The following is a 26,435-nucleotide window of genomic DNA, read 5'->3' as shown; positions in this document are numbered from 1 at the left end:
TCTTAATGAGGAAATATCTTGAAATAGTGTGGCTTGCCATTATAGGTAGCTGGGAGGTATCTTTTAAATAGGCAAGGAAATCCCATCCTTCCTTGGATATGCAGAAATGGGTTACTGAGGGTTAGCAGGTGGTTTGAATGCAGCTTCTTGGCTCGGGGATCCTCTTCAACCGGGGGCAGCTGGATCTCTTGGCCCCTCCTGCTGCCCCATGTGCTTTGTTCATGTTCCCCGAAAGTTGGAGGCTCAGGGTAAGCTGCTGCTGTCCTACGGACACCTCTCATGCTGTTGGCAGGTTGGTCTGTGGGCAGCCAGGAGAGGAATAGCAGGTGGGAACCGAGGGCTAAACTAGAAAGAGAAACCCTGTCCTTATGTACAAAAGTGGTTTCTGTAAACGTTGGGAATGTGGGGGTTTTTATTTGCTTGTCTAAGGTATTAAGTAAATCTGAAATCAGTCTAAAGATGTCCTGTGCATCCTAGAAGTTACGTATCAGTTGGCCTTTTCTGCCCGAGTCTCCCACAGATTTCAGATCTAGACAGTACATGAGATTGAGGCACAGCGCAGCAGCGTCCTTTTAATCCATGCGGCACAGCAGAGACTGAGATACCAGATGGAGAGGCGGAGGATGGTGAACTATTTTTTGACAGCCAGCCTAGATTTTAGGTCTTTAGAGCTGGAGTTATTTCTATGGCAGTTTTTGATGGTTTGAACTTTTTACCTTCAAAATGGAGGTGACATTTTCTTTCTGACTGCTCTGCTCAGACTTCTGAGTGCTTCCACGTGGAAGGAGAGGGAGGCTGGAGGAAGTGGCTGATGGACTGGGTCTTGTTCTGCCATCTCAGTTCAGCCACTGTCGTCCAGAGCCTCTTCTCAAGCTGCAATATCTGTTATAACTGCTCTGCCAACATGGCTTGGATGCTGACTGCACAGTTGTTGCCGTTTCAGACCCAGGTGAAGTCACATCCATGCACAAAGTTGTGCTGAACCACCTCAGAGATGGGGATGCACAGCCTTGCTTGCACACATGTTCACCCTTTACTGAGAAGTGCGATGTTCGTTCTCTGTTGGGTGTGTTCAAGTTTTATCCCCAACAGAAGTGTTGGAGAGTCAAGTTGAGCGAAGTCCACCAACCTCCCACAGAGCTGGTGCATCACAAGCTGTTGCAGCAGGGCCAGGAGAATCTGGGATCATCTCCTGAAGTTGCCTGGCAGAACCCAATTTGTATTTAAGCTGTTTCTGATCCAGTTTGTTGGCAGGGCGGATCACCCGATCTTTCCATGCCATTGGCCACTGTGTGAAGAAAGTGAGAGATCATCCATGAGATGTGCCCTCCTGGGACTATTTAGCCCAGTGTTGTATCTTCAGTGGGGGAAAGGGGAGGTTATGCTGGGTCAGCACGCAAGCCCAACCTCTTTCACTGTGGGTCCTAAGGCTAGTTGTTTTAGGCCATTTATTACGTACAAAAGTTTACTCTCTCCATTTCCCAATCTGTAAAACTTCTATGATAATGATAGGCTCCAGTACGTAAATACTTTTGTATTTGTTGTAGATTGGCCTGATGACAACCTTGATAACTACCGTGGTGACCATGTCATCGATAGCACAGCTTTGGGACGACGAATGGGAGATGGTATTTATTTCACTGCAAGTAAGTTGTCTGCAAGGATGCTTCTCTGGGTGGGGAAAGGGGCCAGTGCAGCTACATGTCATGGACTTTGTGTCTTTCTACTGTATAAAACCCTGTCTTGATGTTTATCACTCCCAAAATTGAAATTTTGGCAATGAGAAAATTTGCAGCAAAACTCCCATGGAGTCCTCAAGGCCACCATGTGACTTTGTCTCCATCTCCTGGGCTCTTTCCTTTAAACTCAAACCAGGGCTTGGCTACAGAGTTAGAGGTGGAAAAAATACTGAGGCTGAGCGTGACTCAGAGTTGCTGGAGGGAGAGGGCAATTCCTCCACTTGGTTTGGCTGGCAATGCTCTGGATGTTGGTGTCCAGGCCTGGAGCATCATGCTCTTCCCGGTCCTATGGGAGGAGTACTCTGGGTTTGGTTTTACGTTGCACATAAATTTATATATAATCTAAAAAAGAATGCAACTTGTGCTCTGGTCCTGTTTTAAGAAAGACTTGTGGTATGCTGCAGGGCTATATAAGTGTTAGAGGAAACTAGTTACAAACTGTTAAATTCTTGATAGACCTGCTCTCTATTCCTTTTTTTCCTCTTCCTCAAAAAGGGGCCCAAAAAATATTTTGCCCATGAAAGGCTTGAGAGGTTTTACTGGTGATCACTGCTGTATATTTAGGAGTAGGCAAATATACACGAATCCAGGGGGGAAAAAATAACATGCACACAAGTGGCTAACACTTCTCAGAATTGCTTCCCTCTTCTTGTTTTTTAAAGATTTAGGCAAGTAATTGGAGAACAAAAGCATGACTCAGAGGATCCATCTCAAACTTTCTCTCGTGGTGATACCCCATGGTGATACACAGTTCAGTATGTTCATAGAATCACAGAATGGTTTGGGTTGGAAGGGACCTTTGAAGGTCATCTAGTCCAACCCCCCTGCCGTGGGCAGGGACATCTTCAACTAGAGCAGGTTGCTCAGAGCCCCGTCCAGCCTGACCTGGAATGTTTCCAGGGATGGGGCATCCACCACCTCTCTGGGCAACCTGTGCCAGTGTCTCGCCACCCTCATCCAAAGGCAGCGGTAGGGTTTGGAAGAAGAGATGGCCAAAACAGATGCAGGAGCCTGATCTAGGAATGGTGTGAAATCCAACTGGAAGCAGAGGGGTCTGATGCACCATGGAGCCTGCAAGATCAATGAATTTTCAAGGTGCTGGGGTGTTTGTCATCGTTTTTTCTCTCTTGTTCTTGTGTCCTGCAGGCCACAGCCCCTTTCTTGCACATAGGAGCACTTGCGGTGGTCACGGCCCTGTCGTGGTTGATAGCGGGGCAGTTTGCACGAACGGAGAAAGCCAGTGAGTACCACTCATGTCCTTGCGTGGTGGCCAGGGGCTGGTGGGTGGCTCTTGGGGTGTTGGGTCCTCCCGTTGGGAACCAGCTGGCGGGAGGCAGTGCTGGTTCCTTCCCTGGGCTCAGCAGCCTCCAGCTCAGCCACGCTGGGGAGATGGATGCTCTCCTAGAGTAACCTGGCTGAAACTGGAGTGGGTGAATCTGGTCTGGGGATGCATTCAGATCCCATGGCTGCTGCTTTGTGGTCGGAAGCACACCAGGGTTGGAGGTGAAAGGGCTGTTTTCAATGATGTAATGAATAAAAGCATCCAGATTTCCATCAATCTGCTTTAGAAAACATAAATGTGCCCTCCACAGCTAGCATGCAGTGTTCTTCTCTGGATCTTATAAGCACTTCTCCCTTCCCCCATCTCCTTGGCTCTTGTTCACCTGCATTTCTACATGGATCTGGCTTTTGAAAGCCTTCATGGACTTGTTGCTTGTGATGCAGTAGCACCCAGAGGGCTCAGTAGAGATCTGGTCCCCTGATGGGTAGGTGCTTCCTTAAATGCGCGTTGAGACATGGTCAAAGGTCTAAGGGAACAGAGTGATGAAGGACACACTGAACCCAGCTCTTTTTGTTGATGGTCCTGTCCACTGAAATAAGCTCTTTTTGCATCTTCCCTGTCCCACCTCATTGCCAGGGGCTCTCGCAAGCCTGAGCTGTTCCTCCAGGTTTTCTTGTGAAATAATTGGATCCTTTTGTGCCCTCAGAAGTGTTTTCTTCAGGGCGCCCATGGATGTTCTCAGACATTTGTGCCAGCTCCAGAAAAATTATTTTAATTGGTATTTAACCCGCAGCAAAATACAAGCCCTGGAAGGATTTGGCAGCACTTGCAAAAGTCTTCCAAGAAGTGGGAGTTAAGAATGAGGAAATGGTGTCTGAAGATGGAAAGATTTTGATATCCAGAGAGACCTTTCAAAGAAAGAATTGCTCTGCCTTAATTTATAAATATGCCAATAAAGCTGTGCCTGGTTCTTCTTAAATATGTCCTAGCATGTAATTAGGCTGCCAGTTGAGGGAGGATTTGTGGTTACGCCTAGAGCAGAGACTGCATGTGCTCCTTTTGAATTCCTCATACTTTTTCTCTCGCAGCTGAGTTCCCTGAAAATGGCTTTTTGTTTGTTTGTTTTTGATAAGCCAGGAAGCTGTTTTCCTTTTCTTTTTCTGCTCCTGAGTTGGGGGGTTTTTGTTTGTTTGGTTTTTTTTTAAGGAAAACACATTCATCTCTTCTGTACCATTGTATCTTAAAGTTATTTCAGGGTCATTTTACTTGTGAAAGGTATCTTACCTGGAGGTACAGACTTACCTTACAGACTTTTTGGTACAGATGTGTTTGACATAGCGGTGTTAAAAATGAAGAGAAGAACTGAAATCTCTGGGAGAACCTACAGTCGCTTGTAATGGGAAAAGAAGATTTCACTCACTAATAATAATCTTTTGGAAATAACTGGTGCAGCTGCAGTCATTGGTGCGACAATCTGTTCTTGTAATTTTTAAGGCATGTGACAATCTTCAGCAACTGGCTTTTTTAGTGAGAAAATTTACACTTTTTTTTTTTGTTCCCCCTGTGTACTTTTTCCGAACCCGGAGAATAGAAGTTTCTTGAATAGCTACAGTGTTTTAAAAGGTAGTAGCTTGTTTTCAAAGCTTGCTTCTGAGGTCAGATAGAAAACATTGGACTCAAAGCAGCCCTGGAAGCTTTGAGTGGCAAACGGCAGTGTGAGAAACGTGGTCTTCCAGGAGCGCAAACTAGGCTGGAGTGGTCACTAAGAGCAGGAGGAATGGAGAAGGAAGGCTTGCGTCTAAATGTCGTTGGTGGTGTTGTCATGTTGTAGGAAGTGGGACATTTGTCTGTCCTGCTTGCTTGGCTTGGGTGGTCCCCAGGAGAGCTTCTTCCATGCAGACCATCCAACCTCAAATTGAACAGTATGTGCTTTGCTTGTATTTCACGCGTGTATTTCATTTCATGATTGTTGTGCGTGGTCTCAGTTCCCACATAGGCATGGCTGGGTGAGGTCTTCAGCTCCATTCTAACGTGGTCTATGACCCATGCTGAGGCATCCTTTCCTTGTGGGTGCAGTCCAATGATAAAAATATTTTGGAAGCCCGCACGTTTCACGTGGTGCTTGCCTTTAGTCTGAATCCGAGCTGTTTAATCCCTAAACTGCAGTACCAGGGAGGAAGGGACCAGATTCTTTGCACAGCCTGAGACTTTGCTGACAATTAGGCTGATTTTCAAAGCCTGGGTGGCGTGCCGTGTTCCCGGAGTGAGCAAGAATTGGGTCAGGATAACGTCCTGTGTCCGTCTGGAGGTTTTGATGCTGGTAACGCACAACTCCAGGGCACCATACCTTTATGGTGTAGGACACAGCATGAAGTCACTTAGCAAGATGCTATTCAGTTCCTTGAATACTCTGTGGGTGATTAACGTCTCTTCCAGAGAGGAGGAAAAATTAGCTCGCAAAGTTACCAGTGTTACTTTCTGGCTTGTAGGAACATGTTTGAATGAGGCTATTAAATGCTGGAAGCAAAAAGTAGTTTATTTATGTGTGAAACCAGATCAGTTGTGGTCAGGACCGGAGCTGGGCTGTTTTGTCCTTCCCCTAAAAAAACACCCGCCTTCTCCATATTGCATCCATGGCAAATATTTGTTTTAAAAGGTTTTTTTGGAGGTTCTCCCTCGAGTTCCAAAGCTTTAATGAGTTTGAAAAATAAATAACAATAATAATAATAAAAGAAGTCTTATGATTTAATATCTGTGGTTTCGAGTGACTCCAAATAGCTCAGGAGTTCAAAGGTGCCTGTTGTTCTTTATAAGGAATACGCGTCTGTTGGAAACAAGGGGTGTTTCTCTTGCGCTGTCAGCACCTTTGAAAGATTCCCAGATACTTTGGACTTTGTGAGAAAGTCACTGGTAGTCGCAGGCGGGCAGCTGAGGCACGGCGTGGGAGGCAGGACTGCTCATCTGGCCCCAAGCACTGCAGCCAGCACCCTCTTTGCTGCATTTGCCGGTCCTAATACGCTGCTTGCAGAGACCCCGGGGAGTCCAGCACCGTCACGACCCAAGGATTTATTTAAACATGTCCAACTTAATCAGTAAAACATTATTGCAAATTAACTCAGTTCTGGCTGGCACAAATCCTAATGCAGAAGCAGTTAAAGTGGCGTTATCCTGGCTGAAATGGGTGGTGTTGGTGAACCACCAATGTAAACACAAGTGATGTAAACCCAAGTGATATTAAATGCACCGACATGGTGCCATGACTTATTTGTAGATATGTTTCACTGGTGATCTATTTCTGCTGTCAGGCAGGGCAAAATTTGATGCTGTCCCACCCAAAGGGCTGGAAATCAGCAGTGTTTTGGGCTACATTACTGGGACTTTAAAGCAATTTGCTTAACTTTTTGTTTCCCCAATACAAAATGAAGTGAAAACCTCCCTCAGGACTTGATTAGCTCAAAGAGATTTTTTAAAAATAGAATAGGTTTTTCCCTAAACACAGAGCTCTGCTGTTGTACTAGGGGCAACGGCTGTAGACCAGTCGCTCCTCTGGAGGAAGACGAAGGTGTCTTGACTTTGCTCCTATGGTGTGAGGAGGTCAGGACCAACGTTTTTCACCAGCTCTTTCTCTGTCTTTCCATCTCAGCTTCTCAGATGCTGATGTTCACTGCATACCTCGCAGTTGTAGTTGCACTTTACCTCGTCCCCCTCACCATCTCGTCCCCTTGCATAATGGAGAAGAAGGCTCTGGGACCAAAGCCAGCCATTATAGGTCACCGCGGAGCACCGATGGTGAGTAGTCTCACATTATTAGTATCGTGTTGTCTGACTCTTCTGCCTGTGTAAAGGATGGTACCGGATCTGATGGTCTCCAGGCTGCTCTCCAGAGAATATATATGACAAATATAACTTTGAGGCACCCCTCCTGGCTAGAATTACTGCGGTGGTAAATCAGTACATGAATCCAGAGTCAAGTCACGCCCCAGATGTTCTAGATGCCTTACAAACAAAAAGGCAATCCTTGCCTTGCTCAGGGTGGTTTGTGCCGTTGCGTTTTTCTGGCTGCTAGTTCTGCTGATTTCTGCTCTTCTACTGCTTGGCCCTTGAGCTGCAGCAGTAGAAGTTTGATATTTTTATTTATTTTTTTAGAGCTTGAGGCTCAGTCTTCGTGTCCTTTGCAGGACCTCACCAGCAGTGGTTAAACTCAGCTCACAGCAAGGTGCCTTGAGTAGGTAGCAATCTGCAAAACCAACCAACCAAACAAGCTGTCCTGACCCTACATGACTGCACGGTACTCTTTCATTGCAGAGCATCGTGAGACTGGGTGAGGTGATGAAACGTTTCTGTCATCTGCCTCTGGGTAGACCTTGAAATCATAATCGTATAGTCCTTTCTTCTCCGAGGTTTCTGGATATGTCCAGGCTGAAGATGGAGCATGTTGGCTTGGGCACAGCCCTGGGCTTGGATAAAGCTGTCCTGTGGTGTTTGGTCGTACTGGTCTGGGTCTCTAGTTTGGGTTCTTCTGTACCTAGGTCTGTTGAATGGTTGCACCTCCATCTCTCTCTGCTGGTTGGTTGACTTCAGACAAGATAGCATACTGCAGTGTAGGCGCTGGCCTTGCGAATGTTTTTTGGTTTTTGTTCTTTGTGGTTTGCTGTTTTTTTTTTTTAATGCATCCAACTAACTTTTTTGCTGACATTCAAAGCAGAAAAAATATCTGTATAGGCTGTCAGAACCTATTTGGCAGGCTGGAGCGTGCTTGAGCTCCTCTGCAAGTTCAAGAGTGTGCACTAGGATTTTGCTAGGTGAGATAAACACCTGTCATGACACAGAAGTATTTTATTTTAGTTCTCTCTATTTTTAATGATTTCTTTCTTTAAGCGATCCCTTGAAATGCCAGCTTAATTTGCATCACTCTTTTAACTATATTGCCTCTGTGGGTGGTGGAATGAAGTTCTGGGCATGATAAATGCTTTTTCCTGTCCCACTGAGTTTGTACCAACCGTGAAGGCCAGAAGCAGCCAAGTGAGAACCTGGGCTCTGCATGCTTTCTGTGTGGCAGGAAATCACAAAACCTGTTAGGAGATTTTCTTCCTGTAGGGTTTCCAGGCCTGTGTGGGCCCCATAACCTTCTAAAGAAACTAAACAGCAGACAAATTCCCCCTGTCTTCCAGATAGTTTACATAAGCCTTATTGGGAGCAAGACTCCCAGCAGAGACTTGGCCCTTTGCTTTGCTTCATGTTCTTCCTTGGAGCCGGCAAACACTCCTTGCAGCATGGAATAAACCTATCTGGGAAGATGTCGCTTGCACGTTAGGGTGCAGAGGGTTGCAAAAGTTGATCAAGAGCAGTGGTGGAGGACCCTCAGTGCTGCGTGTGGAACTGTGGTCCAGGTGTTGTTCAGCAGGGTGCATCCCTCCCCTTCACCATGCCCCGATACACAGAGTTGGTTGTCTGTTAGCAGCAGATGGCCTGCTCTGAAGCCCACAAGAAGCAAGTTCAGAGACCAGCAAGCCTTGTTCCAACCTCCAAGCAAGATCAGAGACCAGCAAGCCTTGTTCCAACCTCCAAGCCATAGTCTGCATGTCCCACGATCAGTTGGCAGTAGGTTTATCCAACTGCTTTGCCTTTGCAGTGTAGTGAGTGTCCTCTGACTGCACCTTTGAATGGCATATCTGAGATGGGATAAGAAAGATGAGGACCAGAGGTGGTCAAAACTTCCTTCTGTACTTCCATCTAGGCCCAGCTTTTCACTATATCAAATGTCACCTTAAGTTTGAAGAGCTCCACCTACAGTGCAAGTTCTCAGGTTGCACTAAGTCATATCTGCTTGGAAACTAGTGATTTTAAAGCCTTGCCAGAAGGCATTTCTGCTAATGGGGTCTTGTTTCACAGGGCTGCTTGCTACGCTTTTGCTGTTGAGCCCAACTGTACGTAGATTTAGTTTGAAGAAATGACCAAGTGGAGCTGGGGAGGAGGAAATAGCCCAGAGTCTGGAGACTGGGCTGTAGGACACAGACATCCTCCCTCGGGCAACATCAAGATCAAAAGTCTGCAGAGCCTGGGAGTTTGGGACCTGGGGTGAAACTAGATCTAGTGGGACTGGAGATGATAAAAAGCGATGCAATATTTGCCTTCAAATCTCCTGAAGCAAGACAAATGTGATTTGCTGTGCAGACAAACATGCTCTCTGCCATCCTTCACCCGTCTGGCAGGACTGGGTCCGTAATATCGCATTTGTATGTCCAGTGCTCTTATACTAGAAAGACACAAATACAACTGAGTGCTCTTCCGATAAAAGCCAGCAAAGGAGATCCATGGGACGGCTGCAGACACTTGTTATCCTGAAATAAAGGATTTGCTGGGGACATGGCGTATGGTATATGGAGCAAAAGGTGGTGAAATGGAGAGTTTCCCAATAAAGCTGTAGATGTGCGCACTTCCTGAGGGATACAGTACCGAGGGATACCGATCCATCAGTGCATGCAGCCTGCTCCTCAAAGAGGGGCAACGATCTTCCTTTGCACGCCGGAGCCTGCTTTCCTCTGCGCATGCACACACCCTGTCTCTCTTCTCTTGTCCCTTTAGGATTTTGAAGAGCAGCATTCATAGCATCTGTGTGAGTGCAACTCAACAGCTGTCCTTGTTCCATGGAGGAAAAAAAGTGGGGAACAGAGGCCATATGGCTCATATAATTTGTCTTGAAACACTGGAGGAGGGAAAAAGTCCTTGCATTTGAAGTAGCAAGAGAAAATCGGAAAACATCCTGGCATCTGTCCCTAGATGAAGTGTGGCTTTTTGCAGTACAGGAGAGCTACTGGTTCCACACTGGCTGACCATTTGTCTGTAGTGGTAGTGCTCCTCCAAGCAACGTCCCTTTGGTATCATCCTGTTCCCCCATGAGCTTTAATTCACTGCTAGAAAGGCTCTTCTGCGTGACTCCTTCTACCTTCCCTTGACTAAATGTCATCCAGTCATGCCCGCTTTTCGCTATGCTAAATGTCCGTTCCCATCAGGGTGCTATCTGAAACCCCTTTCTCTTAGCAGGAGTTTAGTTAATCAATCAGTTTCTTTTCAAAGGCTCTTTTAAAATGAATTATTCAGTTTCCAGATCTGTTTCTGTCCTGGACTCCCATGAGGAGAGCATCAGGGTTGCGGCAGCAGTGTGCTGGGAATTGAGGGCTCCAGCCCTCACTTGATGTCTGTTAGTTTGAAATGGTCTTGTCCTGATGGGTACAGGAATCATCTGACACCTCAAAACATGAGATGGGGTTCTCTGTAAATTTTGAACGTTAGTATGTTAAACTTTGCAGATGGTTTCACGAGCAGGTGTCTGTTGTCTTTGGTCTTCCATCTTTTTTTATTCTTCTTACAGAAATCTAGTTGCATTTTGTCTTCAATGGCAATGGACTCAACTATCTTCTCCCTGTGTTGGTAAATATGCCACTTATGCTGAGGATAAGCCAAAACAAGGGTAGAAGGTAAAAGCTGGGACAAAATCTGAGATGGAAATGAGGAACTTCATCCGGTAGGACACCAACTTCTACCGCTATTTGCACCTTTAAAGTCTTCTCCCAAATGTCTTTCCTCACATGGTGCTTCAGGTTGAGGCAGGTTGTCTTTGCTTTTGGGATCTGAAGAAGGTGCTGTCCATAATGTTGGATCCTACTTGCTTTTAGGTTGTTAGTCCTAAATATACATTCCCTATAAAAATAGTTAGGCTCGTCACGATGATCTTTGATCTCAAATTGTAGGTAAATCACCCAAAGGATCAATAATAGCAAGGACTTATCTGAGCTAGATCTAGCTCAGATATCTGTCTCCTTGGAAACCTTCATGAAGCCTGGAAACTCACCTCCCATTATTGGGACAAAAAAGGTACTGGTTGGTCTAAAAACAATCAGGCTAAGCCTGTGGAAACCATCCAAGCATGTCGGAGGCAAGAACAGCTCTTGATTTCAGAGCTGGAGGCTACAAATAGCATTGAAATAAATGCTTTTGGCAAACCACCCGTACAGCTGGTTTTCGGCATGTCTTAAGAGCACTGAGGAAGACTGTGCCAAAACCGCTGCCCACGTGCCGCGAAGCATGCGGCGCTCATGCTGTCGAGCTCCTTCCCGCATGGCGGACGATGCCAAACGCAGACACCATGCTGGGAGGAGCATTTTTCGGCGGTGCTGACTCACTGGCCTTGCACAACTGCAGAGTGGAAAAGTACCCATTGCGGGGACAAAATACCTTGGTGGGCAGCCAACGTTTAATTGCGCTTAGGATTTGCCTGTTGGGTTACTGCATGGGAATGTTTTGCCTCGACAGGCAGTGTGTCATGCTGTTTCTGGGAAAATTCCAGCAAATATGGCCTTGCACATGTGGAGGGTTTTTTTGTGTTTTGGGGTTTTTTTGACACCTGAAGGTGAAGCTTCCGATCTATGTTGGCGTTCTCACAGAGATGCTGTTTTGTCATCTTGTGGTGCCAACTACCGATAGAAACGGTAATGAAGACTTCTTGTTGGGATTGTGGCTTATTAGAGAGCTTTCAGCTAATGAAGAACAACTGGTGATTTCTTTCTGTGGCTTTGGGGTTTTTGTTTTCTCGGTGGTTTTGAGGGCCTCCATTTTATCTTGGGTACCAAAACTTTGCCGCCACCTGTTTGGGATGGCTTTGTTTTTTAAAGGCTCTGAAGTGCTTTGGTCTGTACTGCTTGTGCTGCTGAAATCAAGAGGCATTTGGTTTGCTGTACGTCATATGCACCCCCACCTATTAAAAATATGGCCAGTTAACCTGTCTGCTGGTCTGATCGATAGTAGCAATCACAATTAGCATCTTCTGTCAGACCTGGAGAAAGGCTTGTGTTCACTGAAATAAATCTACGTAAGGTTGGGTAGTCTTTCATTAAATCAAGCTTCAGCTTTTCTTGTGTGCAGTACAACAATAATGAGGTCTCATCTCCAGTATCTAGTTATTAAATCCCCGATGGTTTTTTGCTTATGAGTTATCCTGTTGTCCAAGGCAATACTTTTCTTTTCTCCCTTTGTTTTGCGCTTTTTTCACTTCCTTTCAGTCTAGTCGACCTGTTTCCAGAAATGCTAGACATGGATGCTCTCTAAGATACCTTGAATTCCTGGGGATTAAAGATACGTTTTGGTTTATGTTTTAAACAGTATCCTTATTGCCTCATAGTGACCTGGCATGATGGGACCCTAATGCTGAAATCCAATGTGCTGGCAGATCCCACGCTAAGTCCCACACAGGGAACTTCCAAAGGGCAGGAACTTCCTTTTTACAGGAAGGAAAATACCATTTTTCAGGTATCGCCCTAATCATGCCTTGTGTTTTTAGTCCAATGATTGGCTCACGAGGCGATTGATACTGGAAAGGAGAGAGATAAGGGAGGGAAAATTAAAAAAAAAAAAAATTAAAATTATGCTCATGTTTCCCAAAGGATGAGAAAATATCCTTAAAGCTTGTTGGTGAAGCAAAGATCAAATCCTTCAGTGCGGCTCAGCGCACAATGCCAGAGGTGTGCAGTGACTGCAGCTGGTTTGGAACAAATACGGTTCTTCTGTGCAAGCCTCCCCGACATGCAAATGGTGCAGTGATTTTTTTTTTTTTTTTAAGGCCTGGCAAGGTGGCTAATTAGGGGAAAAATACAGCGTAGCGATGTCCAACTGTAGCAAGGCTACGCTCCTCTAACTAGCACGCTTTCATAATCTTCGTTAAGGAAGGTCCAAAGCTCTTGACTCCATTTGAAAGCATTTGCAATTGACTTCTAAGCACAAAAAGAGTCAAAATGAGTTCATTCGTGGGTAATTTTCTAGAAATTACTTGCTGTGTCTCTGTAGTAGGAAGAAATGAATAGTAGCCTGATTTTTGCGAGGGATGAGCCTATCAAACCACGTGTGAAGAGAAGGAACGGCTTCTAGAGACCCTGCACGGGGTCTGTCTGTGGCTTTCAGTGGATGTTGGCATGGTTTATGTAGGACAGAGGTTTTGGAATGAAATAATTGCTTTGTGCCCCAGGGCTTCCTTCACTTCAGCACCGGTTTCTTAAGAAATTGGTTGTGTCCAGTTGCACTGGATCACTGCAAACCTGGATTTGGGTTTTAGACATAACGTGCCTGAATGTATTATATCAAGGAAGAAAACCCATCAAAGAAACTGGAAGGAGGCAGAGAGAAATACAAGCAGAAAGATTATGCATTTATTTAGTTCTTGCAGTTTTGCTGTAAAACCTTTAAAAAAAAAAAAAAAATCAGCACTAATTTCTGTACCAGCAGCTGTCCTGCTTGGATGCATCTGTGCCCCAAACGTGCTGAATTTGGGGCTTCAGCTCCCTCTTTCTTGGAGGGAGACAGAGACAGGCTGGGATGATGGAAATATCTGTTACTCAGATTCTCTCTTTTCACAAAACCCTCACATTGTAAGGGATATGAACTCCTGGTACAGAGAGGTCCTGCCTCCAAAGAGGTGCCAGGGGAACCTCCAGGAACAGGCAGCATCTGCTTTTAGGGGACAGGGTTAAATTTGCTTTCCTGGCTTTCTGGTTGACCTTTACTGGTTTATGTCATTGGTGTGAGTGGCTTGTTCAGTCCCCTCAAGGCTAGGATCTAGCGAGAGGTTTAGAAACCGGGGAGGACAGCTTTCTGCATCGATGATGGACTCATTTGGAGATGCAATTATTTATATCGGGGTGACTGGCTCTGGCCAGGTTAGGAGCTTACCCACCACAAGCTCGCAAGGAGATGACGTCTTTGCCTGGAAGGCTTGTAATCTACTTTTCAAAAGCTTCTGACATACACGGAATTGGGCTGTCAAGTAATAGCATTGTGGTGTTATAGAGGCTAGCCAGCACGTGCCATCGCGGGGCACGGTGTTACGGAGAGCACTTCTGCTTGACGTCCATGCTGTTTGCTGATTCAGAGCAGCCGGAGATGGTCATCCATCTGTGATGCTCTTCAAGAGGATGCTCTTCACTTCCAGTGGTGTTGTGATGAAGATGACGTTACAGCTCCTAAGTGTGTATTTGGATGGTCGGACCTTAAGTGACAGCCTGTCCTTAGAACAGTTTTAAAATGCTGGTTCCTCTGCACAGCTGCAGTTTTCAACACAGATCTGGCCAGAGTTTTGTAAGTTTATTTAACTAGTGTTTGGGATCAAGTTCCTGGGAAAGGAATGGATGTGCCTTGTATCTGAGCAGCCACATGCAGCCCTGGTGGAGTCCAGTTAAGTTTTGCCTTTTTTGAAGGGTGAAGCGTGGTCTGTAGGGGCTAGAGATGAGGCAGGAGTGAGATATTCCACTCCTGGGGCTGAGGTCGTCTCTCCATGGGGTTAAGCTCAGTGGCATCTGTCTGAGTGCTGAGGATGGGACAGTAACAGTGCGCTGAGTTTTAAAACTCAAAGAAAATCTCAGTTTTTAGCTCACTGCAACCCATACGGGGGTTTAGCACTGCCCCCAAGATGCACGAATATCACTACTATCTTTACATGGCTAAATTTGTCCAGTCTGGCAAAACAGAAATCCCATCCCCAAAAGGCTGTTTTCCTATTCGGCTTTCATCTATCACCTCTGCGTGCAGTCTCAGCTCTGTCTAAATTTACTTTTCCCCAGTCCAGTCTTGCGTATTGACTTACTACCTCAGATTTGTTTGCTTCGAGTGCCTCCAGCAGTGGAGGCTGGGGTTCCCCTGTCATTTAGGTTAAAGCTTCCCCTGCATCTCAAACCAGCTGCATCTCAGGAGGGCTGGTGTCCAAGCAAGGCTTGACCCTGGCCCTGCAGAGACTGAAATACACTGGAAAGAGGCAAGAAGTGGTTTTAATCTTGTTATCAAACAGCAGAGCCTGTGCCCTCTCTGGGTTGGATTCTGCTGTGCCAGAGTCTGGTGTATAGGTAAGATATGAGAAGACCTTGGTCATGCTGGTCCACCTCTACAGAGGTGGAATACTGTTGTAGCCACACTTTGTTTGCCTTCATTAGCCCTGATTTGTGCAATATGAGCTCTTCATTGTGTAGGTGGATAACAGCAGTATCGTCCTACCCTTGCCGAAGGGTTTTACGTTGACTGTTTAGTGGAGGTAGTCCAACCTGCCCTTTCCAGTCTCCCTTAGCCTGAGAGATGTTTCACAACTCAACACACTTTGCTTTTCTGTTCCTTGTATGTCCGCATCCCTGGCGAGACTGCTTACAGGGGCCTGGGTTCAGTTGCTGCTTGATGTGGTGTCACATCTTGAGCTGGGACTTGCGTTGCATCCACCCAGCAACCCTTCCTGACTTAGGCTGGTGGTCTTGCATCGCCCTTTGGTGTCCCTAGTTCAGCTGTCTCTAGTTTGAACACTACACACTTTATTTCCTTGTGATTGCTGCAGTCCCTGAAAGCAAATATTGAGCATTGCCCTGTAGAGAGAGGATCACCTTGCGGTGTTATCCTGAAGAAACCTGAGCTACTTGCGGGGCGGAAACCTGAGATGCTGAAAGCAACCCAAGGAGATGGAGCAGGTCTGCCTGGATGGGTTCTTTAGATCTTTATGTGGCTGCTGCTCCCTGCTGACAGTTCTGGGCATCGTGAATATATTGCAAAAAGCTCTTTCAGCCCGACCTTGCGCGACCCAGCGCTGGGCTGTGCAAGGGGGTGTGATGGGAGCGTTGCCTCTGTCTTCTCCTAGGCAAGCCAGGCTTTGACTGGGAGCTTTTTTAGGAAGATAACGTGCCTCTGTGTTGCCTTTGAACAAAAAGAAAAATGAGCTAGTATTGATGCGTGGCTTGAGCCAGAGGAATTCAGTAGAGAGATACCAGAGCTATGTGAAGGTCGTTGCTGGCGTTTGGTCTGATTATTTTACCCCAAAGCTTTGCTGACCTGAGCGTGTAAGGTCATCAGCTAGTAAGAAAACAAACGCTTCTCAGAGACACCTTAACCTCTTGAGCAGTTTTTTGTATTTATTGTGCATGTTGCTTGCATGGTGCATTTAGGCCTTTGTTCTTAATTATTCCTCTTTCCAAACCCTGAGTAATTCTTGAAAATCGTGGGTTGTGAATGCTCATTGTGTCTTGATGGAAACTTTACTGATCCTGGTGGTGGCAGAGATGAGTGGAAAAACAGGATGTTACAGGTGCTCTAAACCTGAAAGCAAAACTGGAAAAAAGAAAATGATTTTTAAAAATAGTTTTATTTTGATGTACTCGTGTTTCAGTGCAGAAAGCCTGCCAGTTTTTCTCTCCATAGTTGTCTATTTTTTTATTTTTTTTTCCTGGTCTGCCTGTTGTTGGTTTATGGACATTTTGGGGCTAGCTCTACTGTACTGGTTTTGTAAAAAAACAAAGTATTTGTCTTCACACTGTATTGTTTTTAAACAAGCCCAAATGCTGTTACCATCTGCTCCATTCAACAGGAAGGAATTTGAAATAAAATTTGAGTTCTTATCTGTGATAGCCATAAGGATAAATTTTCTAGGCTTAAGGCTATTTTTTTTAAATTGTTGTTAAAACTAACTAGAACATTTGTTATTAGAGAAATCATCTGATTTTTAGACTGAGTAACAGGTGACTATTGAATGAGTAGATGTGGAAATAAAATGTGTGCTACAGAACCTGTGGTCTAGTTGTTCTCCATGGATAATATCCTTGTTTATGGACTTTCTTCTTTCTATAATGGCATCGTAATCACTGTTTGCATAGAAAAGTAGGAGAATGAAGAACTGTTAAGGTGTTTTAGATCGCTCTAGATGTAACCTGTGGATAGAGAATTGGCATCCCATTAACAATCACTTTCTGGGATCTCCAGCAAGCCACTGTTTGGGGGACCACGCTGGTGAGCAAATCTGTCATACACTAATTTTGCACCAGGCCTCGAGCTAGCCGGGTTTCTGGTACTGCAGGTCACGATAACTCTGCATTGAACTCTGTCCTGTGTGTGAAAGACCATCAGTGGAGTCAAATGTATTGGTCGTCTTCAGACGTCAGTAAGGTGGAATTCTGCTTGGGGGATGCTGGTACTCCAGCGTAACTGGCCACTACGCAATCTGCAAAACAAGATTGTTTCAGCTCCCTAATATCTCTAAACCTTCCTCCCAGCATCCTCGCTGACACCGCTTTGTAAACTTTTCCACTTACTACTAATCCCTCATTGCTCTTTCCCCCCCCCCCCCCCCATAGTTGGCACCAGAAAACACTCTGATGTCCTTCCAGAAGGCAATGGAGCAGAAGATGTATGGAGTCCAAGCTGATGTCGTACTGAGGTAAGCCAGAGCGCTGGTTGGTCTGAGCCTCTCTGTGGATGGCCCAAACCATGCTGGTGGGTCTTTCCTATCTGGTGCGTGTCCGGTTGTTACCGCTTTTTCCCATTGAAAAGGGCTCTCACAGTGAACGTATCCGATAACTCCTTGCTGTCTCCATTTGCAGTGCACAGATGCTGCTAATTGTTTCACTGAGATGATGATTAAAGGTGAAGTTGTCCAGGTGGGGGAACCTGGGTACCTTTGTCATGAAACTAATCTTCATTTGCAGGAAGACGGTAGTTTATCCTAGAGCTTGCTTTATTGCAGTGAAACACAACACCAGGTTTCTAGCCTGGCTTGAAGTCAGCTGCCCTTGGGAAGAGACAGAACTGCTTAAATGTGACTTTTGCTGGGATGCCCGAGGTGCAGAGAGAGCGGAGGGATCCCAGACTGGCTTCATTGCACTGCAAGTCTTCAGGAGGGTTTTTACCAGCCTTGCAAAACTGTCACAAGAATTTAGCAGCCCAGGAGCAAGCCCTTTCTCCTCCTCCCCTCCCTCGCGTGTCACTAATGCTGGGGAAAGGAGGAACCTGGTGATACTGTTGACTGTCAGAAAGTCATTCCTTGCAGGCAAATGTTGAGCTGAATTGACAAGGCCAATTTAGAGAGGATTTAGAGAGGGTTATTTCAAGAACCGTGCTTTGTTCCAGGAATCTGATAATTCTTTGATATTCTTGTTCCTTTTCTGAATTGTGTTTTTTGCATATGTTACATAGATGTGCAAGAGGGCAGAAGTGGCATGAAGGGAACAGTAATGCCTTATCTTGGTGATCCCTCAGTTTGTCTCCGTTCCAGTTATAAATACAAAAAAGACTCGAAGCTGATATTTTCTTTTTCCCTGACCGCTTTGGAGGCTGGTATTGATGGGAAGATATTTTTGCCTGGTGGAAGATGGGCTTCTGAAGTTTGTTAGGGTGCTTTTTTGTTCTTTGTATAATTGTTTGAGAGCAAATGATATAAAAACTAAAGGAATTTCTTCCACCTAGGGAGTGGAAGGTCATCGTAGAAGGGTGAAAGATGAATTGGGATGTTTGCAATACAATTCTTCTTTCAAAAATCTGTTCATTAGCTGTTGTGAAGGGACAACTACTTGACTGTCCACACTCACAAATGAGCACTCAGCTCATGCGGTGGCCGAATTGGTGGCTTCCATTAGCACTGGCGGAGGGGAAAGGTGGACTCCAAGAGCTTTTCATGTTGCCACTCACCAGCCATCCCTGAGGAGCACTCCAAGCATCCATAGCTTAAACAATGCCCTTGATGGCCCAATTATCTGAGGCCCTCTCTACGAGACCCAAGTGTCTTTATAAAAAGAGGAGTCCATTGACCTTCAGACCAAAAAGTTGAGCTATCAATACAGCTGGCAGCAACTTTGGGAAAGGTTTGTGGCACAACACGCATTGCTGTCCTTATCCCTTTGAAAAAATGCTCTTTGTGCCTGTGGCTTGATGGGTCCACTCCACCTGGGATGGGTCCATCCCTCCTGGGATGTCTCCATGTTCCTCTAGGCACATATCAGCCATGGGTGGGCTGCTTGGACATACACTCCAGACCTATCACATCCTGCCCCCCCTACCCCTTACGCACCCCAAACTGGGTGGCCCTGCTTATAAAGCCAGCGCTGGTTATAAAGCCAACTTTGCTTCAAGCAGCAGGAGCGTAGTTTCACTGCGTGTTCCTCTCTCATTTTCTACCTCCTCCCACATCTCTTCTTCTAAAGCTCTGCTTTCTGTCTCTGAATTATTTTTTCAAACCTGTGCCTGCTAATACATTGTGGTTCGCCTTGGGTAGTGCCGAGTGACTCCGTAAGGGGAAGGGTTAGACAGGAGGGAGCGAATGTTAAGTGCCCCGTAGGATTTCCGCGCTGTGGTTAAGGCTTAGCAGTATCTAATGATGCTCTGCTATGAGATGTTAAGACTTGAACTCCTATCTCCCTTAAACACTCCATGCTCTTAATTCTGCAGTTGCTTAGCATCTTTTCTTTTTTTTTTTTTTTTTGTTTAACTGTATTTATTATAAACCCTTCTGATTGCAGCAACATGGTGTGCTGCTGAGCATGGTATTGCTGTGTCAGCGTGTTGCTTTGGGTTGGGGGAGGGAGTAGTTGGCACAGTGCACGCTAGAAATAGCAAATAAAGATGCCAGTGACCTTTGTGATAAGGGACTTCTGCAGGCAGTGGTAAAGCTGAGGCAGTGTTTGCTCCTCATCTAAAATTGTTTTTCGTTTTCCCTCTAGCTCTGGGGATGGGTGCTCTGGGTTGTCTCCTAATTCAAATGGTGTTTGTATTTTAACTCCATCTCCTTTCCAGACTTTATGTGAGTCTCCTATTATGAAGATGGGCTCCTTGATTTGGAAAATGTCATTATAACCAGGCTGGCTGTGCTGGGTTTATCTTGATTTCTGAGTGCAGACAACTGTCCCCCTGCCCTTGATAGAAACCATCACTGCCCTGTGTGGTGTTACCACTGATCCAGTCACAGAAAGTTGGGCTGGAAGGAAGTTTAAAGAGCTTTTTAGGTTTCCCAGAACAGTAGTTCCCAGTTGTGTAATATCTAGGTGGCTTAAAAACCACAGGGCATGCATTTGGCTATTTAGTTTCATCTGAGAGGCGGGTTTTCTTTAAGGTGCATGAACTTAACAACTCATGTGAGCATAGCTGCTTCCTGAAACCAGTTTTCAATTGGAAAAGGCAATTTCAGAGCAATTCTGGTAGCTTGGAGCCCTTGCATCTTGCTGAAAGCCTGTGAACATTAAGTACCCATATAGTCTGAGAGCCTTTGGAAATCTTATCATCTACTATTAACAATTTGAGAATAGTTTGTGTGTGTGTCTGTGCATACAGAGTATGGAAAACCTCTGGCAGTATTGGGAGCTACAGACATTGCAGAAAGCTTTGGTTAGCGTGCGGATTCAGGGTGGGTGTTCTTGTCCAAGCTACCCGAGTTTGGCACTCTAGAAATTCTTGAGGGGGTAGTGGAGCGGTGAGGAGGGAGGGATGGATAGGGTTATGTCGGCATTTGAATGACTGCAAACATCGAGCAGGTATCTAAGAGACTTTTTCCTCTGGGTGCATCTCATTTCAGCTGGTCTTGGGGATGCTGGGCATGCGCTAAGCTGGTCGAGATCTTCACAATGATTTTGATGTGAAGCTGTGAGAGAGGCTGGAGTGGGAACAGGCATTTCTCTAGTACTGTGTACATGGTTGTGCACCTCCACCTGTAATGGGGCCTCTGACTGTCTTTGCAGCTATGATGGAGTACCGTTTCTGATGCATGACAAGACACTCAGGAGAACAACAAACGTGGAGGAATTGTTTCCAGAACGGGCCTACGAGCACTCCTCTATGTTCAACTGGACCGACCTCGAAAAGCTCAATGCTGGAGAGTGGTTCCTACAGGTGCATACGGCCATGGAGCGGGTGTCCTGTAGCCATGGCCATGGGATGAAAGTTCATGCCTAAAACCTCTTTGAGGTGGAGAGGTGTAGATCCATCTCCTTGGTCGAGTGGTCTGAAGTGCAGCTGGACCAAGAGTCCATGAACCACATTTAGTTCTGTCCTCTACTAAACTTAGACTTGATCTAAAAGACGCGTTGTCTTTCTGTGCCGCTTCCACCACCTGGAAGAAAGGGCCTTAATGCCTGGTTGGCACCAGAAAGAACTTCAAGACCCCCAGGAGGCGGAATGTGATTATAAAGAGAACAGAAAACACAGCATGTTATATGCTGTTCCTTTTTCTTTAATTTACTTTTGGAGACAATTGTCTTTACAAAGAAAAAGCAAGAAATTCAGCCTTTGAAGTCCAGGGCGGGAAGAATTGCTGTGGGATGGGCTTGACCCATCCATCAGCATGCAGCCAGGCTGCAGGTGGGATTTCTTTTTGCCAAGCTGCTCTCTGGCCAGCAGCCGTAACCTTCTCGGAGAGCATTAGCTGTGGTCTGGAAGGAGGGCTGCAGCACCCTGGCACACTCATGCAAGCTTGAACGTGGCTTGCCGAGGCATCGCTGCAGTGATGCAAGCTCAAATACCGCTTTCACGTGCCTCCTTGGAGGCCTCTGGGTGCTTGGTTGGTGGAAGCCTGAAACCACTGTAGCTTCACTGCCATTCTGATCTGAGCTGGTCTGGAGGTGTGATGGGGAGGTCTATGTATTACAGCTGCGTGTGCTGCTGCACAGAAACTTGGTTGGCCTGCAGATGTGGTTGTGGGAGTGGGAATGCAGGGAAAACTGCTGCTTGGCAGATGAAGAGGGCCAAGACAGCAGCTGGAAGGCTGCTTTTTGGGATGTACTTTGAAGCAGAGTCATTCCTGAACGTCCTTAAGTCAGGAGCCCGTCTCTTCCAACAGCCCATAGCTCCTGTCTGATCACTCTTAGTTATATAATAGCTGGTCCTTTTTATTTTTGGATTCTGAAGAATCCTTGGTGATCATGTACATAGTGTAAGAAAGTACATTTTTAGCTTACTACCTAGGAAAATCACATTACTACCTTATAGCTCTGCTGTTGCCCTGAAAATGGGGTGACCTGCCCAGCACACCTTGCTTTTAGTGACCTCCCCTTGGGTAAGGAAACTGAGGCATGGAGCTTCAGCAAGCTGCAAGTTGGTCATCAAGCGTAGCTGTCAGCTGTTGCCAAGGTGGGATAGAAAAGGGTCTTCACCTGTATTGGAGGAATCCGGGCTTTGTGGCACTAATGCCGGGATGTGCTTTGCTTTCAGAATGACCCTTTCTGGACGGCCGGGTCTCTTTCAAGGTCTGACTACTTGGAAGCTGCCAACCAGTCAGTCTGCAAGCTGGCAGATATGCTAGAGGTGATCAAGGACAACACATCGCTCATCCTGAACTTCCAGGACCTGCCACCAGCTCATCCTTACTACAGCACTTACATCAACATCACTCTGGAAACCATCCTGGCATCGGGAATTCAGCAACAGGCTGTGAGTTCTGTGGGGTTGGTGATGTTTCCAAAATTGCCTTCCTTATGGGTTCCCCGAACCCTTGAGTGTCTCATTTGATCCATTTGAATACCTGATTTGAAATGCCACTTCATGCCAAGAAGTCATGCTGGGGAGGACTGTGCCTCCAGGCTGGTGATTCCAGAGGCTTGATAGCGTCTTGGCCTGTACTCATGGTAGTATGGCTAGTAGATGGAGGAAAGTGATTTTTCCCCTTACTCAGCAATGATGTATTCAGTGTGGGGCTCACCAGTACGAGACAGATGTTGATAAACTGGGGCAAGTCCTGCAGAGGCCACAAAACTGGTCAGGGGGCTGAACATATGAGGAGGGGCTAGGGGAACTGAGTCTCTTCATCCTGGAAAAGGAGAGACTTTGGAGAGCTGCTGTTAGGTCTCCCCAGTACCGGCAAGGAGGTTGTTGAGAAGTTGGACCAAAGCCCTTCACTGAGCAGCGTGTCAGGAGGATGGGAGACAGCAGTCATAAATTGAAACAGGAGAGGTTCCTGCTGGATATAAGGAAACTAGTTTTCCCTGTGAGGGCAGGCAAGTGTTGAGATGGGCCCAGAAAGACTGAGGGATCTCCATCCTCGGAGCTTTTGAAGACCCGACTAGACAAAGCCCTGAGCAACCTGGTCTGAAATCAGTGCTGGCCCTGGTTTGTGTTGGAGTAGAGATCTCCTGAGGTCTCTTCCCACCAAGCGATTCGATAAGAACCTTGGACACAAGGGAAGACGCTGAGACCTGGAGGCCAGTTGCGAGCAGCAGGGAGCCCTTCCTCTCCTTCCGACTCCTTGGTTTTAAATAATTGTTGTGGGTTGACCCTGGCTGGATGCCGGGTGCCCACCAAAGCCGCTCTATCACTCCCCTCCTCAACTGGACAGGGGAGAGAAAATACAATGAAAAGCTCGTGGGTCAAGATAAGGACAGGGAGAGATCACTCACCAATTACCATCACGGGCAAAACAGGCTCGACTTGGGGAAATTAGTTTAATTTATTACCAATCAAATCAGAGTAGGGTAATGAGAAATAAAACCAAATCTTAAAAACACCTTCCCCCCACCCCTCCCTTCTTCCTGGGCTTGACTTCACTCCCCGTTTTCTCTACGTTCTTCCCCCCCGGGCGGTGCAGGGGGACGGGGAATGGGGGTTGGGGTCAGTTCATCACACATTGTCTCTGCCGCTCCTTCCTCCTCAGGGGGAGGACTCCTCACACTCTTCCCCTGCTCCAGCGTGGGGTCCCTCCCACGGGAGACAGTCCTCCAGGAACTTCTCCAGCGTGAGTCCTTCCCACGGGCTGCAGTTCTTCACGAACTGCTCCAGCGCGGGTCCCTTCCATGGGGTGCAGTCCTTCAGGAACAGACTGCTCCAGTGTGTGTCCCTTCCACGGGGTCACAAGTCCTGCCAGCAAACCTGCTCCAGCGTGGGCTCCTCTCTCCACGGGTCCACAGGTCCTGCCAGGAGCCTGCTCCAGCGCGGGCTTCCCCACGGGGTCACAGCCTCCTTCAGACACCCACCTGCTCCAGTGTGGGGTCCTCCACGGGCTGCAGGTGGATATCTGCTCCACCGTGGACCTCCATGGGCTGCAGGGGGACAGCCTGCCTCACCAAGGTCTTCACCACGGGCTGTGGGGGAATCTCTGCTCCAGCGCCTGGAGCACCTCCTCCCCCTCCTTCTTCCCTGACCTTGGTGTCTGCAGAGTTGTTTCTCTCACGTATTCTCACTCCTCTCTTCTCCGGCTGCGATTGCTGTTGTGGTTGTGCAGATTTTTTTTTTTCCCTTTCTTAAATATGTTTGTTATCCCAGAGGCGCTACCACCGTCGCTGATGGGCTCGGCCTTGGCCAGCGGCGGGTCCATCTTGGAGCCGGGTGGTGTTGGCTCTGTCAGACATGGGGGAAGCTTCCAGCAGCTTCTCACAGAAATCACCCCTGTAGCCCCCTGGCTACCAAAGCCTTGCCACTCAAACCCAATACAATAATAATCCTTCTCCCTGGGCTGAGCAACTGTTTCAGCCTAGAGTGAGCTTCTGCTTGGACAAGAAAAGGGTGTCCTGGAGCTGAGGGGTTTTCAGCAAAAGGAGGTCTATGTATCTGCAGAGATCTCTTCCAGACATTCATTTCTGCCCCAGAATTGTCCTTGCTGGGTTATGCCAAACATTTTAATTTCCAGCTCTGAGCGGTTGTAAGCAGAGCCCAGCCAGCCTTGTTAGCTGTGTCCTTTCTGACCACAAGGTGTAGAGCTTCACCCAGCCCATCAGGAGCTACCTCTGATGCAATGATCTCTTCTGGAGGGAGAGGACCACTTCCCATGTGTCAGAAGGGCACCCAGACCTAGGGACTCTGGGTGTTCCTTGGAAAACTTCTCTTCTTGACCTGTCTAGGGAAGGAAATTTGGTCCTTTCACTTGTCCGGTGCTCTCCCTTGAATATGGACTGGTTGTAAATAGCGTGGTGAGGCTGGCAAGTGGAATGACTACATCGCTCGCAGCTCAGATATTTCATCTGTGCCAATTAGGTGCATCTGCATGCACAGACAAGTTCAGCACTGACTTGTGCAGTGATGGGCCCAGGAGGGAACAGAGCTATTTTTAACTTCCATCTGTCTTTCTCATGACTGACACTGCCACCCAATTTCCATTTAACTATGTGGCTGCAGTGATAGTGTTATCCTCAAGCCTCTGCCAGCTTGGCTAGATCCGAAGGAGGACCATGCTGTCTTCTCCTCGGATACTGCAATGGAGAGCAGGAGGAAAAATAGACAAAACATATACGTGGGGTCGTAAAGTGATAGTTCTCACCCAGGTTTTATGGTTCCCTATTGAAAATGCATATGGCTGCAGCTGTGCTGCTCTGATGCTTTGGTAGATGAGTGTCACTGAGTTATTAAACATGGGTTAAAGCAAAGCAATGCCCAGCGGTACTGCTGAAGATAATCTGGTTGGGCCCAGCCTCCGCATGGCACAAGCCATAAAACTGCCCAGCTTGGTTCCTGCATCCGCTTTACATCTGGCAGCTGAGCTTGTTAACAGTAATTAATTTGACACGCTTTTAAAGCGTGGTATGAACTTAGGGAAATCCTTGCCCTGGGTTGGAGTAGATGTAGCCCTGATAAAAGAGGGTGAGTAAAACTAGTCTTATCCATGGGAACATGGGAGGCTTCTCCTGTGCATCCTGTCTGCACTGTCAATTTTATGTCCTTAGTTCCCTCTGTGCCCTGAACTGGGCAGGGAGGACAGGCTTTCAAGGACACACCACGTCTCTTCCCGTGACCCCTTGGCCTGATCCCTTTGTATCTCAACCCTTTTCACCTCTAAGATTTTGTGCGTTACAGCCCTCTGGGCTTGCGGACAATCCTGAAATGCGTTTGAATAGAGACGTGGGAGGCTGTAAGTGTCTCCTAGACAATTTGTATGACAAGCAAGGCAGTCTCTCGTGTGATTTTGCTTCTGGCTTGGTGTAAACTGGCTGTTTTGTGTCACCAGCATTGTGAACAGTCTTTGCCATAGCCGTCCTCTGTCTCGCTCCCTCCGCAGGTGATGTGGCTGCCGGACACGGAGAGGCAGCTGGTCAGACAGATTGCGCCGGGTTTCCAGCAGACTTCTGGCCTCAAGCTGGATGCAGAGCGCATGAGAGAGAAGGGCATTGTGAAGCTGAACCTGCGTTACACCAAGGTCACGAACGAGGATGTCAGGTACAGCCTCCTGTTTGAACACTGCGTGATAGCCCGTGTGCTCCATGGCAGGTGTCCACAGCTCTGTGCATCCTTGCTAACCTGTGTGCATCCCTGTCTCAGCAGCATCTTTTCTGATCATCCCAGGCTGTCTTATCTGCACAGAGTTATGTTTTCAGATGGACTTGCTCTTGAAAGCTTGAGCTGTGCAAGCTTGTCCCTACCCATCACCCAGAATCCGGGCTGTTTCCAGGAGTGCACAGCTGACTCTAACAACTCTACATGCTAATTCAGTATATGATGATCCTTTTAAAAATACGAATATATGAATCGGCTGATTCTTATTACACTCTCAGCTCTGGAAAAAGTGAAGGCTTTTCACACCGGGTACTGCCAAGTGCTGTTTCATCCTCATTAGCAGCTGCCCTTTGCTTCTGTTTGTCTGCTCCAGACTTGCTACCACAGAATTTTGATTAGTCCAAAGTCTGGATATGCTTTCAGAAATTTCTCTTTGCAGAGAATTCACC

General features: G+C 46.9%; 1 protein-coding gene across 6 annotated transcripts in view; it reads left to right on the top strand.

Moving 5' to 3' along the window:
- The window catches only part of GDPD5 (glycerophosphodiester phosphodiesterase domain containing 5), a 188,674-nt gene that overhangs the window by 146,073 nt on the left and 16,166 nt on the right, over window positions 1-26,435 (top strand). For all 6 annotated transcript variants that reach the window (XM_076328500.1, XM_076328501.1, XM_076328496.1 and 3 more), the window contains exons 6-12: window positions 1,548-1,646; window positions 2,886-2,979; window positions 6,665-6,810; window positions 17,166-17,248; window positions 20,535-20,685; window positions 22,003-22,221; window positions 25,772-25,929. In XM_076328500.1, coding sequence (XP_076184615.1) covers window positions 1,548-1,646; window positions 2,886-2,979; window positions 6,665-6,810; window positions 17,166-17,248; window positions 20,535-20,685; window positions 22,003-22,221; window positions 25,772-25,929 — 950 coding nt within the window. The remainder of the gene's footprint in view (window positions 1-1,547; window positions 1,647-2,885; window positions 2,980-6,664; window positions 6,811-17,165; window positions 17,249-20,534; window positions 20,686-22,002; window positions 22,222-25,771; window positions 25,930-26,435) is intronic.

This window comes from Aptenodytes patagonicus, chromosome 1 (genome assembly GCF_965638725.1).
Source record: "Aptenodytes patagonicus chromosome 1, bAptPat1.pri.cur, whole genome shotgun sequence".
NCBI classification, from domain to species: domain Eukaryota; kingdom Metazoa; phylum Chordata; class Aves; order Sphenisciformes; family Spheniscidae; genus Aptenodytes; species Aptenodytes patagonicus.
This window is presented reverse-complemented; position numbering and strand designations above follow the sequence as displayed.